The sequence below is a fragment of the Gossypium hirsutum genome, chromosome A05 (assembly GCF_007990345.1).
Source record: "Gossypium hirsutum isolate 1008001.06 chromosome A05, Gossypium_hirsutum_v2.1, whole genome shotgun sequence".
Lineage (NCBI taxonomy): Eukaryota > Viridiplantae > Streptophyta > Magnoliopsida > Malvales > Malvaceae > Gossypium > Gossypium hirsutum.
In genome coordinates this window covers 466009-482819 of record NC_053428.1, presented here as the reverse complement: position 1 = coordinate 482819, position 16811 = coordinate 466009, and the positions used below count along the sequence as shown (strand labels likewise).

Below are 16811 nucleotides of genomic sequence, written 5' to 3'. Positions count from 1 at the left end.
TAGTAGATGTAACACTCCCATTTTATGAACTTGTTGAGAGTTTTCCATAAAGTTTAGAGACAAAATCTAGAGATAAAATCAAGCATAGACATTCTATACACAATAACTCCATCGTTGAAGGATTTGTTGACTCCCCAAATAATATTTCAAAGACTTCTCTAATAACGAATCTGACTTCCACCCACTATTTTTTAAACATAAATAACACACTCTCATAGAGTTAAAAATTTTCACATAATCATAATTTTAAATATAGAAAATATTCATACCGATTATTATTTATTATATCACTTAATACCCGTTAAAATAAAATAATATTAATCATGATAAATTTAATTTGCTTAAATTTAAAAATGATAACTTTTACCTGTTTTCTCTCTCTCTCGCATCTCTTTATATTTCCTTAAATTTGTGCTTCATTTCATTGTCGATTCCAACATTCAGGCTTCTTCTCATACTGTCATTCTCCTCAATGGCTAACCTTGCGTCTAAGCTTCAGCCATGGTGGCTGTTGCTTGTAATTCCCTTCTTGTTTGTCTCCAACACTTATCATTGTGTCAATGCAGAACCACAAGTGCCTTGCTACTTCATCTTCGGAGACTCATTGTCGGATAATGGAAACAATAACAACCTTGCGACGGAGGCCAAAGTAAATTATTGGCCTTACGGTATCGATTTCCCTAAAGGACCCACTGGAAGGTTTACTAATGGTCGAACCATGCAGGATATCATTGGTTTGCATTTTCCTCCCTCTCTCTTTATACAAAAAATGTATAACAAATTGTTTGCTGCTTATTAAGATGCACTGCGTCTAAATATTAATATGTACAATTACAGTTCAACTACTGGGTTTCCAAGAATTTATTCCTCCTTTTGCCACTTCAAGAGGCCAAGAGATTCTCAAAGGTGTTAATTATGCATCTGGTTCTGCTGGAATTCTCAATGATAGTGGCCAACATCTGGTAATTATGTTAGGTTTGGTAGGTATATTCACCATGTTTTAATATATGAGTTAGCAATAAGTCAATAGTTAAACTGTGCAGGGTGTTCGAATAAGCATGAACATGCAGTTAAGCAACCACCAAAGTGTTATCTCAACAATAGTTGAGATGTTGGGAAATTGTGCAGCATCAAAGCTTTTAGGCAAATGCATGTATGCGGTTCAAATAGGCAGCAATGACTACATTAACAACTATTTCAAGCCAGAGATGTACAACAGCAGCCACCTATTCACTCCAGAGCAATATGCTGCTTATCTCATCGAACAATATTCACGGCAAATAAAGGTTGGAAAACATAATGGGGCGTAGATTGTTAAACTAAAACTTCATTAATCTTAGAAGGGGTTTGTTTTCTTTATTATCACCAGACTCTGTACAATAACGGCGCAAGGATGTTTGCACTGTTCGGACTTGGTGCCATAGGGTGTACTCCAAATGCAATCGCGGTGCATGGAACAAATGGTTCTGCCTGCGTAGAAAAAATGAACACTGCAGCTCAACTTTTCAATGAGAGGCTTGTACCGCTTGTTGATGAACTGAATAGCAACTTCACCGACGCTAAATTTACGTATCTAAATCCTACGGGAGCAAGCGCAGCAAATTCCCTTGGTTTTACAGTGGCAAATGCTAGCTGCTGTGAGATAGGGAGTGGTGGAGATCTTTGTATCCCAGGTTCGGAGCCATGCGGTGACCGAAGTCAGTACGTGTTTTGGGATGCGGTTCATACTTCGGATGCATGGAATGAGGTCATTGCAGTTGAGGCTTACGATTCTGAATCCAAGGCCATAGCTTATCCCTTTAATGTTCAAAAAATGGCACAACTGCCAAACAACAACGATGCCGATGGTGATATTTGTGAAATGGGTGAAAATTCTGGTGTCACTGTGTAATCCGATTCACTCGAAGCTGTTAGTTTGAATCGTTGTAATATGTTTACTCCCTCGTTTTAAAAATAATAAAGGAGCTGTTTAGTTCAGGCATGGTAGAGAATCTGACTGAGTTTCCACTTTTCTTTTGCTTGCATCTTTAAGTTATGCTAGGTAACAAGTTTGTGTTGATGATCGAGTTTAAATACGACATTAACATTTGTTTCAAGTTTAACCTGATCTAAAATTTTACTTCAGCTCATCTATATTTATAAAGAGTTAATTCAAACTCATTTTAATTCCCCTCATATTATTTTTTTAAATTTTTAGAAAATATATAGTATTTTTAATTTAATATTTAATAGTTTTATAATTTTCATTTATTAAAAAATTATATATAGACATGTTAATATTTTTAATGGTTATATTATAGTATTATGTATTATTATTATTATATATATTTAGTTTGAATAAATTACATTAGTAGTCACACTACAATGATTTTTTTCTTTTTTGATCATACAATTATGAAAAGTTAAAAATTAGTCACTCAACTATTGGTAAAGCTATAAAATGATCACTTAATTATTTAATTTTATTTTTTAGTTATTTAATTATTTTAGATTTTTAGATATTTTTATATTTATGTTAGTTAATAAATGATCGAAAAAAATAATTTAAATAATTAAATAATTATTTTGTAATTTTTTATAATTATTGGATAAAAAATCCACAATAGAATAACTTCTATTATCCCAAATTCGTAAAAAACGTGCTGGTTTGTTTTTCTTTTTTTAATAGAAAACAAGGTGTGGTAGATGATGATGATTAGACAAAAGGTAGGAAGAAAACTATTTTGGATTGTATGATCTCGTTGTCTTTACCACAAATTTTGAGTTGGAGAAATAAATCAATAATAGAGGACTAGTGTGGGTGTCCTGCCGAGCAAATTAATGGACATATTGGAAGCATTCTTCAAATACAAAACCAAGGGCCCTCACCCTCCCTGATGTCATCCACTTCATTTTGATTTATTCTGATTAATATTAATATAATTATTTTTAAAACACATGTTTTGATTTTTTTATTTATAATTTTTTATGTTTTTTTTAAATTTTAAAATAAATTTTATCATTTTTAATTAAAATGAACTTTTTAAATAATTTTTTTAAAATTAAATTGACAAGTTTTGTAAATATTGAATGTTAAATTTATTGAATCTTTAGATTTAGTATTAAAATAATAAAATATGTAAATATTGGATAACTAGATTTGTTATTAGATTAATAAAAAATACCTACTCAACTTTCCCTTTTAAGTATTTAAAATTTGAGACCGTTGGGGATTAAATTGAAAATTTTTAAGTTGAAGGATCAAAATAGAATCTACCCAAAAGTTAGATGACTACCCAAGTAGTTTTCCCTAAAATAATTAGAAAGGGGTTTAGTTAGGGCTTTGTGGAGCAGCAAGCAGAGAAGAGCAGACCTAAGACTAACAACAAATAGTTTGTGAAACAAGAAAATGTCCCTCGCGAAAATCATGAAGAGAGGTGGTCGAAGCTTAGTGTCTTCACCTCCTGCCTTCTCTAACGACGCCAAGAAACTCCGCGCCTCTACCGTCAGCAACGCCACCGGCCTCCAGGTTCTTTTCTTCTTCTTCTTTGGTCTGCCCTTCATCTTCTGAAATTTCAATATCAAAGTGAGCCATAAAAAGACCAGAGCATGATGACTGGGCCAAACCCGGCACTTATTTGGTTATTTTCTTATTAATAGTTTTAACAGCACAACTAAGAAAGAACAGAACCATCAGCAGCAGTCATTGGTTTTCTTTTTTCTGCAACAAGGGAGAAGATAATAGATTAGGATAACAGAGATTTAGTTCTTTTAGTCCCCATGATTCCTTTTAGTACAACTTAATTTATGCCTTCGACACGTAATACCGGCCTCTATGGAGCAAGAACTGAATGTAAATTTACAAGTCATACTTATAAGAACCAACAGCATGGCAAGTCCAGCTAAAATTCTGACCTATCTGATCATTCTGTATAATGTTAATGTTGGTACTGAAAAACAGACTGAAGATGCTGAAACTGAAGATGACTTGGAGACCTCTGGCACAGATGAAGATGATGATTTGACTGTCCGTGGTCCATCTACTGTTGCCACCAGGTCTAATTAAATTCTGTGTCATTTTTTGTAATTTTAACTAGTTTCAATATTAAATTTTTGGCTGTTTGAGTAAGATTCACGGTTTAATTTAATTTCTAGAGGACTTAAAAAGAAGTTGTTGAACGTGTAGACTTTTTGCTTTGGTTTTATCGCTGCTTTTACAATTTGCCTAGTGACTTGCTATCAAGTAAATTCTTCAAGTCTATTACAAAAATTTTAACTTGGATGTCTGAAGTCATTCATCATGCACTCTTGCATATTGTACTGGGATAGTTTAAATACATGAAGCACATACTTAGTGTGACTTTTTAAAATATGAAAAGCTTGTGTTCTAGATTGTACAAGGATTTTATTTATTTTAAGACCATTACTCTACTTTTATGGCAACTAATGCTTAGAGAGTTTTGAACTTTTATATGAACTTTATAATGTTATTGTCATGCTGTCTTTTGGGATCCTTTATGAGTTGTCATTTTAAGTATTGCATATAATTATTTTTGTGCAGTACATTTACTAAACATATTGAGTACAAGTTGTCAAAAATAGAGGCTGATGATTTGCCAAAGAAGAAATGGAAGTATACGTGGGAGGTGCCTGCTGCTGACATATCAAATTGCAAGTGGGTTGGAACAGGAGAGTGTTTTCTAAAGGTATATCTGCATTTTAATCTACATTTTGATCCACCTTTTATCCAGGTTTTGAATTGGCTTTGCTCTTATTTCAGTTCAAACATAGCATTAATTGTGTCATCCTATGTTTGAAAGGAATTTAATATTACTTCTAATTGACTGATATAAATTTGATTCCTACAGATATTTAGAATTTGTATGATGATAATTAGGTTTGTCTGTTTTGGGGATACTTTGGGTGCATGTGAGTGATAAGGCATTGCAGTGATCCCTGAATCTAATATACAGAATGTCATTCTTTGAACTGATTAAAGAAGCCTCCTGCTAGGCTGGCTTGTGCTGAAGGTTTATTCCAGTAGCTCATGGGGGGAGAAGCAAAATGTTGTTTTATTTGTCTGCTTATAGTTAGGATGTTTTATCTACCTGAAGCAATGTTCTGGGTCAAAGTTGACCCCTAACAGAATATATATATATTTCCTTTTTCAAGTGCATCTTAAAGCATGCTGTATCAATAAAGAATTTGATTACCCTATTTTTTAATTATTTCAATTCTAATTTTTGCAGGATGATGACTTGAGTTCCAATTATGGTCTCAAGCAAAAGTTGTATAAACACTGGTTGGATGTCTACAAGACATCTGGAGGCAATGACTTCCATTCATCTAAGCAGAGATGGTTCTTCTCTCTTTGTGAGTGTGTGCTTCATTTGTCAGTCAATTGCCAATTGATTTCTTAGCTGAGAGAATTTGCAGTTTTCTTGTTAATGCTATTCTTTGGATTTTTTTTTATCAGCTCTTTTTGATAGCCCTCACTCTTGAACATGTATTTGCGATGAATGAGATCTGTTCTTGACTGCGAATGTCTTATTTCAAAATTGGTGTTGCAATAATGACTCTGCTTTGGAGTTTGAGTTTTCTGTAATCCTTGACAGATATCATTGTAGCATCTAGACATTTAAATCATATAGCTCCTACCGCTTTCTTGCATTCATTATTTTAAATTTTCTGCCTGTTAATGCTATATTTTTTGAGTTGTGAAGCTTGCAATATTAGATGTTAGGCCCATCTAATTTGATTCAAATAGTAAACTGTAAACTATCACCTAATAGCAGTGGTTATCACATTATTAAAGATGTTTAGAGAAAGCAAATGTCCAGAAAAGCTCACATTTTTTTACAAGATGTAACTGATCCATGTACCATTCTCAAAGTTAAAAGAATAAGAATTACATGTTTGGAGATAGTTGCTTGATTTTATTCTAAAATATCCTTACTGTCTTGTTCCATTTTGGGGTTAATCTCATGCACTCATACTTTCACATTAGCTCATTAAATTTTAAATCTGAAAAAGGGTTTTTGTTTTGGTTGAGTTAAACCATTACTTGTTTTTGCTAGGCAATAGTTATCGGGATATATTGCACGGTGAGAAGAAACCTTTCTATCACAAAGGCCTTGAAGAAGACTCAAAAATTATGGATGCCTATCTTATGCATTCTGTGCGTACTTTTCTTGCCCTTTTGTGCTTTATTATTATTGCTTGCAAATTTGATTTTTGAGTAAGTTGTTCTTTTTGGTGATTAAACAATATATCATGCAGCTCAATCACATATTTAGAACAAGAGATCTTGTGAGAAAGAATAATGCAAAAATTGACAAGCACCAGATGAGTGGGAAGGAGGAGATACTTCCAGGTGATAATTTTCTTGATCAAGGGTTCACTCGCCCCAAGGTATATTTGCTAGCATCTAATTGATGGAAGTATAATTTATTTAAGGGCTAACTGCACATTTGGCACCCTGTCTATGGTCAAACTCTCTATTTGATACCTAATTTTTTAAAAAAAAAATCTCAATTAGGTGAAATGTCGAAAACATACAATACAATTGTAAATCATGGCATTAGAATGTGCCATTTTTTAAACACTTGATTTGTTTTGTTAATTCTGAAAATTTGAACTTTAACCAAATTGAGAGTTGACTATAGGTTGTACCAAATGTGTAATTAACCCTTTTTTTTTTTGAAGAGAACATTGGTTAATTTGTCAGCATTTGATTGTTAAGGTTTGGGAATATGCTTATCTATTTTTAAACTGGTCTATATGTATAATAGAACAGAAGTTCTGGAAAAAGTCAAACTCATTCCAAAGTTATCCCCTGTGAGGCTGACTATCATTCATCTTAAACTTTCGCAGTTTTGTTTTAATTATTATACCAGAAGAGATACTGTGGAAAAAGTTAAGTCATTTCGAATTTTTCCCATGTGAAGCTGTAGTGTTTATATGCAAACCTTAATAACTGGTTAGTAATTATTGTGACAGAAAAAAAGGGCCTAAAAAAGAAGTGGCTGAACCTAATTCTGTTCATTTGGGCCATTCTAAACCATTAATCTTAGTCAATTGCTAACATGAATATTTAGTTCCATGTGTGGCTGACTAGCCTTCTTTTATAATCTAGTCAACTGTTTATTAATTAATTTACACCAATTGCATATGCAGTTATTCCCAAATTTTGGCATAAAAAGTAACCTCCAAAATTCCAGTGACCCTTCTATTGATTTGTACCATTTTCCTCAATAATTGATCTTAAACTATGGCTAACCGGCATATTTCCTAATATAAAAATGTAATTTATTCTTCTGCCAAATAGTTCCCATGTTCCTTTTTATCTTTGCGCACTGGTTTCTGCAACTATTTCTGCTTTACTTGATTAGTATGGGGAATTGTGGAACTATTTTCATGTTCAATATCCTCAAACCCATTTATGCCCTGAAACCACTCAATTGTGCTTTAACCAATCACATTGGTTTATTCGAATGTGCAGATTTTGATCTTATTACCTCTGAGGAGCATTGCACTTCGTGTCATCGAGAGGTTAATACAACTAACTCCTGCAAATTCAAAGGTATTTGTTCTTTGATTGGCTCTTTGCAAGTTATTTTTATTGACAGTTCAGAATTCTTCTCAATCTCAATGTAATATGAATTGTTCGTACCATAACTAGGTGGACTATGCTTTGTTTCAACACAAAACTTATTTACTTGCATTGGTATGGCTGATTTATCTCTTGAATATGTCCCCTAGATATGAAGATCTTACTCCTGTGATAAGTTTTATAGTCAATAAATACTAGGTGCTTTGTCTTGGTATGTCTAGACGTGTATCTGGTATGGAGTGAAGTGAATTGCTTTTGAACATCAACTTTGAAAGAATTATTTTAGATGTAATCATTCCAAAATGCAATTGTCTGAAAAAGGAAAATCCAAAGTGCATAATTAAGCTCATCACTTTCTTGTGTTCTCTATTATTGTAACTTGTCATGCAATGAAAATGTTTGTTTTATAGGGAGCTTCAATCTTTTGAGTTTTTGAATAGTTTGCTCGAGAGGTACTTTATGTATGATTTCTTTTATTTATATATGCTTCACATAGCCTTGAATACATTTACATTTTATTAAAGCAGGAACTAAACTTATTTCCGTCAAATGAAAATCACAGATCACTAGACTATCTTTCGAACTAGATTATTGTGCTTCAGCACCGAAGCAGGCACTAATTAATTATCCTTGGTCTTACAAGCTTATTGTTCGTAAATATCTCTGAGTTTGATATAAAAGCATATGTTAATATGCTGTTCATTGAATAGAATGTTTTTGTTGGTTTTATTGTCCATGTTTATAATGTTTATTCTTTCCAGGTTAATGTGGAACAGATTGACCGTTTCTATAAAGACTTTGGATCTGAAGAGGTTTCAAGTGATGAGGAAGAGGAGCAATCAAAGAATGCTAAAACTAAGAAGCCTTCGAAACCTTCTGATCATCAATCACTTTTTAAGGGTGATACGAGGGATGACTTCATGATAGGCATTAAATTTACTAGGTAAAGTACTATGAATGACCAGTTGTTCACTAGAATCTAACAAGTTGTTTTCTTTATGTTTTTATTTCTGATAAATTTTTTATCAAGTTAACTTACTTTTCCCTTGTCCCAATCTAAGCATAACTTCTACTCTCACTTTTTCCCTCTCTTCAGGAAGACCATCAAGCTATATGGTGATTTCTATTCTTCAGACATCATTGTTGCTTCTCCTCTAGAATTAATGACAGTAAGCATTATGCTTTATTTTTTAATTTGGTTGTCTTTGTTTCTGATTGGACTGTGTAAAATATGGACAACAATTCTCTTCACTCCTAGGGTTATTGTACAAAGGAAATAAAAGAGTGTGGAATTTAGAGGAAATTGCAGTTTTTCATGTTAACTTATATTTATTGGATCATCTCTTTGCAGATATTGTAATCTTATATTTATAGCGATAAATGCCTTGATATGCTTTCACAATATTGTTTGTCTTTTAAAATCTGAAGCATGTTCATGCATTGCATGCTTGTATGTGTAACTTTTTAAGCAGTCAGTTGATAACATTTAATTTTTGCTAGAAATTTGGGAAGGCAGAAAAGAATAAGGAATTGGACACTGACTATCTATCTTCTATAGAGGTATTCTCATTCTCAGCAACCTACTTTTTGGAGTATGCATTTCTTCTTTGCATCCCCTATATTTATTGAACTTAAGTGATTTGGTTCTTACATAATAGAGAGAGAATGAGCTTGTTTTATTGTATGATCAGGTTGTCATTATTGATCATGCAGATGTAATATCATTGCAGGTATTTTGTGTGATCAAACTTATTTTTTTGGTCTTTTTTTCTCCTCTTTATTATGTTGAGTGAAATGCCTAACTCCCCCAGCGCCTCTCCATCTTTTTCTTTTTTTGATGACTGGATATAGAATTGGAGTTTCCTGACTTCTGTTGTTGAGCGTCTGAACCATATACCATCAAAGCAGCATGGAACTAATGTTATGCGCATCAGACAGTGGTATGTTCTAATAAAATTCTCAGATGATACTCTATGACTTCTGCTTTTTCCACTTTTTTATGGAGATAATTTGATTCCAAGGAGTGGCTTTCTTCTATAGGTACTTGGATGGATTTGCTCGATTTTATCGGCAGACAATTATTTTAGGTTATTATCTAAACCCAGGTAATGCAGTTTCTGATTTTGATGAACTATGCCTATGTTTGCAATCACTTTGTACAGTGCAAAGCTTGCACTTTTCAGTTCCACTGCATTTACCTCCTTCCGTTTTCTTTTCACAATATCTGCCGAGTTATTAAAGCAGTAACCAAATAGTTAGCTTGACCCAAAGAAATTTATTGTCATCTGTGCAAGTATAATAGTTTTTTCTATCTTTTAATTGGGGTTATTGGGATTTCAGAAGACATTTTTTATAATACTGATCTTTCACAAAGAATTGGTGCATCATGTATAATACAGGATTTTAGTTAACTTCAAATCTTACACCTCCATGTCTATACCTGTGCTTTTATATGTGGTTCTAGTGTGGTTCAAACATCGGTTTTGTGTGCACAAATGTAAAATGAAATAGAAGCCCTACAAGTGTATCTTTATGACTATAACTTCCTGTGAAGAAATATTTCTAATCTCTTTTTACCCATTTGTACTGCAGACATGAATGCTCTTTTCAATCACCATTGTGTTAACTATCAAGGAAAGGTATGTTAATCATGTAACATTTTTTTCCCTTTCTATATTTTTCAAATTACATAGCGAAATACTTTCTGTTCTTTTCACGTATTTAATACTTGGTTCAAACCTTAAGAAATAAGAATAATTGATTGTATTTGAAAGGGTTATGTAGCGAAGAGGAAGTCAAAGCAGACATTTGTTACATTTGATAAGGAGAATGAAAATCTATGGGATAATTAGAGTGTAGAAGTTCATTTGTTGGTTTAGCTAGCTATTCTGCATACCCTCCTTTCAAAATGTTCATTTACCCTTTAGTTGACCTACTGATTAGATCGTGAGTGCAGTGCCTGAGGTGTGCCTGTGTTGTATGAGCTTCTTCCCCCCCCCCCGCGCGGGTTTGCTAGAATCTTTAAAAGGGGGAAAAATGATAAAGAACTTGGAAGGAATTGCAGATTTTAAACTCTGTTAGAAATAGAATTCTCGTTCCTTTGTTTCTTTTGGTGGGTGGAAGATTAAGGTGTGGGGGCAACAGTTGGGTTTCTGTTTTCCTGTCTACATTGAGAAGTACAAACATTCAGGAAATAAAAGAGAAAAATGCCTTGAAGTATAAGTTAACTAGTTCTCTCTACAGGTGAAGTCAGTGCGCGAGCATAGAGGTGTTCTCCCTAAAGTTTTATCCCAAGTGCGGCAGGTAAGCCCCTCTAGATTTGCTTCTTTACTAGATTGCACAATGCTAGATGCTCTGCTTTCTTAAGATGCCCTTAACACCCTTCTTGAGGGATTTCCTGGATGAATGGTGAGCTTCTAAGTGAAAAGTAAATTGAGAATTTAATATGCTAGACATTTATTTTCCCCATCTGATGCATGGAGTTTGATATGGTGCTGGCAGCAGCTTAATACCATATTCTAGATGCCAAATCGATAACAGAATTTTCTGTATATGTTATATTGGTTGAAAATAGAAGAAATTGTATTTTTCTAGTATATTTATATTCATTTGGTATATATTTGTGTCTGATTTTACCTCCGATGAGCATATTTTGTTTGTAATTGCTATCTCTAAATCTCCTGATTTTGGATTCGTCTCATCCATGTTGCTTATGATCTCTCTAAGAGTTGGGAATGATATTTTTACATTGTACTGATTCAGTTTGTGCTCTTCAATTTTGACAGATCTATGAAAGATTTGATGCAAATTCAATAGCTGATGTTGATGATGCTCGTCTTGAATATTTTGAGAAGAAGGTTTATTTTTTTAAAACCCATTTTTTTGCTTCAATTTGTTTTCTTTTTTGAATCTTGCTAATTTTAGATTACACTCATTAATGGTGCCTAGTCATATGGGGTTCTTGCAGTTCCTTTAGGTGAAGTAGCACTTAACAACATAGAGGTCAAATTAGAGTTCTGTAAAGGTTGTTTTGATGATCAAAATTAAACAACTAAATCTTATTTTTCTCCTTTATTCTTCGCAACGCATTGATGCCAACATCCCAAGTAAAAGACATCCAAAATTCGGAGTAAAAATCTTAACTATGTTGGCAGGTTATGGCAGTTTATACTAATATGGTTCTATAATATGCTTTTGGTTCTATCCTACGGATAAGCTTAATACTGGGCTGTGGCATCCATTATGTTGTGAAATTTGCATGGATGTATCAATTATATTGTATACCCCCTATAGGATAAGACCCTGCGAGCTTGTTATGGTTTTCTCTTCCTGTTTGGAGGTGCCTAAATACTTACGACAATGTACCTCAATGAGAAGGCAACAAAATGGTCGGGCTTGATGTCAACTAATACAACTTGCTTTTATCTGATCTTTTCATATATCAACTCATGTATTGATGATTTTCCTGATCCAGGTGTTTCCTAAGATAAAAGATTCTGACCAGGTAAGTATGCTTAAGCATTCTTTGAAAATTGCTTTAGGAGTAATATTACCTTTAAAGTCTTATTAAAATTTTCTTCAATTGATCTCCATTTCAGGGTGGGGTTATGCTATTTGCCAGCTCTTACTTTGAATTTGTTCGACTTCGAAATTTTTTGAAGTCTCAGAATGCATCTTTCTGTTTAGTTGGCGAGTAAGATGCCCTTCTTTCATTGGGTTTTTTTTTTTGTTCAGTTCATTTTTTGCTTTACGCTGGTAACCTTCTGTCTTGGTTCCACGACTGATTAGGTAATATTTTCTTTAACCTATAGTTACACCAATCAGAAAGATATATCCCGTGCACGAGTTTGGTTTTTTGAAGGGAAGAGAAAGATCATGCTCTACACTGAAAGAATTCATTTTTATCGCAGATACAAGGTTCTTTAAACTTCTTTATTGGAATTCATTTACTTATTTCAGACATTCTGATTGCCTTTTCCTTTGTTAATGTTTTGTAAATTGTAATTTCAATTCATGCTTTTAATGCCTCTCAATTTCCTGGTGCCTAGATTCGTGGTATTCGAAATTTGATCATCTATTCTCTCCCAGAGAGGAAGGAGTTCTACTATGAGGTGAGTGTGGTTACCATAAAATTTGATAACCCTGTCATTTTTGGCCCAGCTTTCATTCTGAACCAAAATTACTTCATGCTTCTTTTGTTCCAGACTGTCAACATGCTTGAAGGGTCTGATGACTTGGCATGCACCGTCTTGTTTTCTCAGTATGACAAGCTACAGGTAATGTTCTATGACCTTACATAGGTCAGTTTTTGTAGTATTGTGGATGATTATATCAGAGGGTGACAGTTTAATTGCGTAGGGGGTTTCTGGCATTCACTCGAAAAACAGACGTATTTGCTGTGATAGTATTATTATTTATTATTATTATTTTTTTTTTGTGTGTGTGCGTGTGTGTTTGCTTAGTGGTGGTAGAAACAGCAAACCTCTCAAGATCCTTAAAAAAAGTTAAATGTTGAAGCAGTAATCAATAAGAAGGATTAGGCAAAAGGATGAATAGATGCATATTTATTTAGTTTTGTTCTTTCATTTTCTTTATTCTAATCTATGAACTTCTCTGAACCACAGTATTCCAAGTTTCTTTTTCTTTAGTGATCAATTTTGCCGACTCTAAAATTTACTTTCTGGCTTCTGTCATGATAGCTCGAGAGAATTGTTGGAACTGCTCCGGCAAAACGATTGATAAAATCTGAGAAGGGAGTCTTCGTATTTTGCTGAAATGTTTAGGAGCTCATTCATAGCTGGCCATTGAAGACTGATCGGAAGCAAACTTCCTAGTGGGAGGCAATGACCGACTGTCATGAGGCTTTTACGATTGAGGATTGCTAAAAAGAATAGAAATTACCTCTTTTTAAGCTTGTTAGAATCCCTTGCCTCGGTTACTATTTTTGGCAGGAAAATCCTTCATAATCATAGATTTTTTTATTTTTTTTTTGTGTGGGGGGGGGGGTCATGTTCATAAAATATACATTATGTCATACAACTTGACCATTTCTGCATCACAGATATTCATTTTCGCACTCTTGTTTAATTATAATAAAATACTATGTTGTTAATGCATTTCAACTACAAATTTGCCAGCATTCAACATAATTTATGTATTATTCGATATTCTAGTAGTCATAGAATTGTACAATTAAGATATCTTTAAAACCTTTTAAATTTGGATGGGGAATAGACTTGATTGTTATTTGTGTAGACCGAGTTTATTTCCAACCATTAAAAAATGATTGAATGTATTTTTAGAATATATTAATCGGATTTGTTATATTTGTGTCCTATCAATAAGAAACAAATTATTAACATCAAATTTTTTTTAAGGATTAATTAATGTAAGTTTGGGCATTCGTTTGGAGTCAATTTTATTAAATATACGACCTAATCGATTTGGTTAACAAAACAAAATTGATTACCTTTAAAATTAAACAAATTAAAATATAAATATAAAATCACTATAAATTATTGTGTAATGAAACTTGAATTTCGAATATTTTCACTTAAACTTTCATTTAATTTTTATATAAATATATCCTTACATTTTCTACTCATGTTTCGAATATCAAAATCTAGTTTAGTTTAAAACTTCTTATATTTCATACTTAACCACACCAAATTATTTATTTACTAAATAAATAGGAAGGTAATTGCATTTAAACTACAACAATGATTGTTATAATTTCTCTGTAAACTGAAAAATTTTCATATTAATCATCTAAAATCAAATACTTGTACGTTAAAAAACAATTTTATTCACTTAACCTTAAATCCTTAACAACGTCAGTTAGTTAAATCCCATTATAAAATTCTTCCTTGACCGAGGTCAAACTTTTCGACCAATCGAATTCATTCATTCTTCTTCTTATTCTCTACCCCTCCACGCCACCCTTCCACCACCATCAGCTTCCTTACCAAGGCCACACTCCATGGCTACACCATTGCCAACTCCACCTAAATTCCCCTGCAGCTGAAAGCTCTCTACCGACATCACCCTTTACTACTTTGCTTGCCATGTTTACTTCTTTTCTCATCTTTCATTTTCATTTTCCTATCTCTAGCTTTTTCTTTAGATTTGTGCTTCCTACTGTCTCAAGATGCTAAACTCGGTTTTCAAAAAATAGAAGGCTTAAGTATTATATTTGCTCAATCTATTTTGTGCTGCTGATTTAAGGTTTTGACTATCTATGGATGCTAGTTGAGTCTGTTTGAAATTGAATGCAAGCAAAATGGAAATCGATTTCGTTTTGTTTCGTTTGGGGTATGAAATGTTAACTTTGTTCATTTTCTGATTCTTTGTTTTTCACGTGTTGTTTGATTGTTTTCGGGTTACAGAATTCTCGCAGTAAATAATTGCAAAAGTCGGTGTATGTTGTGTATATATATATCTATATTATATGGTTTCTTATTTATTAAGAAGCCACGTTCATGGGGCTGCTTTGTTCCCATCGTTTTCAGAGCTGTAAATTCCACCGCAGCATCTGTTCATCCCGATGAAGTTTTCGCAGCAGACTTCCTCGCCGATCGCTTTTTTCTTGTAGTCGTCGGTTCGGTTGTGCCTTGATTTTGGATTCCGATATTTCTAATAGAGTCTGTAAGTAAGAAGACTTATCTTTCTTTGCTGTAAATTTAGTTTGAAAATGCTAAATAATTTGAGAAAAATAAAGTGAGAAAAGAAGAAACAATCGAAGATTTTAATGGGTTTGATGAGCAGTGACTAGCAGAAAGGATTTGAAAGCTATAATCTGGTGTGGAGGGAAAAAGAATAAGAAGACTGGCCAACCATGAAAACTTTTTTAGGAGTAAATTTTAGTTTATGTATTTATAATTTTTAAAGTATTAAATTAATTTTTTATTATTTTTAATGAAATTAAAATATAATTTTATTTTTATCAATTTAAAATTTTTAAAAGATTTAAATAGAAATTTTTTTTAAGAGTCGGAAAATGATGAATAGTAAAAAGGGTAAAATAAAAAAATATAATTTTATTTTTATTAATTTAAAATTTTTAAAAGATTTAAATAGAAAATTAGGTTCAGAAAATGATGAATAGTAGAAAGGGTAAAATAAAATGATAAAAAATGATGATGTGATGTGTGAGTGAAACACTGGAAACTAAAATGAATTTTTTTTCTATTTGAGTGATGAAAATAAAACGGTTTACTAACTAAATTGTTTAACCTTACATTTATTAAATTAATTGTTTGGTAAATTCATTGGGTGAGAGGAGGATACAACAGGTATTAAGAAAATAAGGAAGGGAGAAAGTAGACATTTAGCAAATTTAGAAGTCTTAGGGTTTTTCAGGGTATGATGATACTATAAATAAGTGATTCTATACGAAACCTGGCCGTCTCTCTTCATCTCTGGGCTGAGCGAATTCGCGTTTTGTTAGTTCGTGAGTGAAACAGGTAATAAAAGGAAAAAAAACGATGGGTGTTTTCACATTTGTTTGCAGGAGCAAAGGCGGTGAGTGGTCTGCCAAGCAGTTGGAGGGAGAGATTGAGAGCTCTGCTGCTTCCACTTACGAGCTCCAGCGGAAACTTGTCCAGGCCGCCACCGCCTGCGACTCCTCTGGTGGTGTCACCTCCTCTTTCTCTGTCGTTACCCCTAATTCTGCCGTTTTCCAGGTTTTCTCCTTTTTTGTGCTTGCCTTTGTCGTTATTTACATCATCTTATTATTTCGTCATTAGATCTATTGGGCAAAAAACGAAATACTGAAATCGTAATCAAAAGAACAAGTTTGATTTGATTGGATTCTTGTTTTTGCGATGATTCGATGGTGAATATCATTTACTTCTGATTCGGTTTCATATTTCTGATATTTTATGGCAACAGGTGGTTATTGGAGGTGCTGTAGGCGGAGCCTTCATCGGGGGTGGAGGAGCTGCTGCCGCTCCGGCTGGAGGCGCTGCCGCTGCCGCTGAAGCTCCTGCAGCTGAGGAGAAAAAGGAAGAGAAAGAGGAGAGTGATGACGATATGGGATTCTCTCTCTTTGATTAAGCTCCTTTACTGCCTTACTGCCTGTTTAGATCTTAGCAAGTTGTTACATTTTCATTTTTCATTTATGCGTGAATTAGACTATCTTGGGTGACATTGGGCTCTTTTCCTAGTTAGGAGAAGCCATTTTTCAGGATAAAATTGACAATATTATGAGTATGTTTTTTGA

At 33.3% G+C, this 16811-nt stretch overlaps 3 protein-coding genes across 3 annotated transcripts; all 3 read left to right on the top strand.

Annotated features, from left to right (window-relative positions):
• The first annotated feature begins 328 nt into the window (after nt 1-328).
• LOC107907357 (GDSL esterase/lipase At1g29660) lies at nt 329-1977 on the top strand. The gene is made up of 4 exons (XM_016834706.2): nt 329-734; nt 838-962; nt 1044-1286; nt 1370-1977. Exons 1-4 carry the CDS (start codon nt 473-475, stop codon nt 1889-1891), a joined length of 1152 nt encoding a protein of 383 aa, XP_016690195.1. The 5' UTR covers nt 329-472; the 3' UTR covers nt 1892-1977.
• A 1347-nt stretch (nt 1978-3324) lies between these two features.
• Nucleotides 3325-13707, top strand: LOC107907358 (digestive organ expansion factor homolog). Its single transcript, XM_016834707.2, has 22 exons — nt 3325-3508; nt 3941-4035; nt 4541-4685; nt 5229-5352; nt 6057-6157; nt 6259-6390; nt 7481-7561; nt 8353-8534; nt 8688-8760; nt 9092-9151; nt 9283-9321; nt 9443-9531; nt 9632-9696; nt 10184-10230; nt 10835-10894; nt 11377-11448; nt 12066-12095; nt 12190-12284; nt 12403-12508; nt 12640-12702; nt 12796-12867; nt 13291-13707. Exons 1-22 carry the CDS (start codon nt 3389-3391, stop codon nt 13363-13365), a joined length of 1926 nt encoding a protein of 641 aa, XP_016690196.2. The 5' UTR covers nt 3325-3388; the 3' UTR covers nt 13366-13707.
• An 835-nt stretch (nt 13708-14542) lies between these two features.
• LOC107907359 (60S acidic ribosomal protein P3) lies at nt 14543-16811 on the top strand. The gene is made up of 2 exons (XM_016834708.2): nt 14543-16272; nt 16481-16811. The coding sequence occupies exons 1-2, from the start codon at nt 16075-16077 to the stop codon at nt 16643-16645; spliced, it is 363 nt and encodes a 120-aa protein (XP_016690197.2). The 5' UTR covers nt 14543-16074; the 3' UTR covers nt 16646-16811.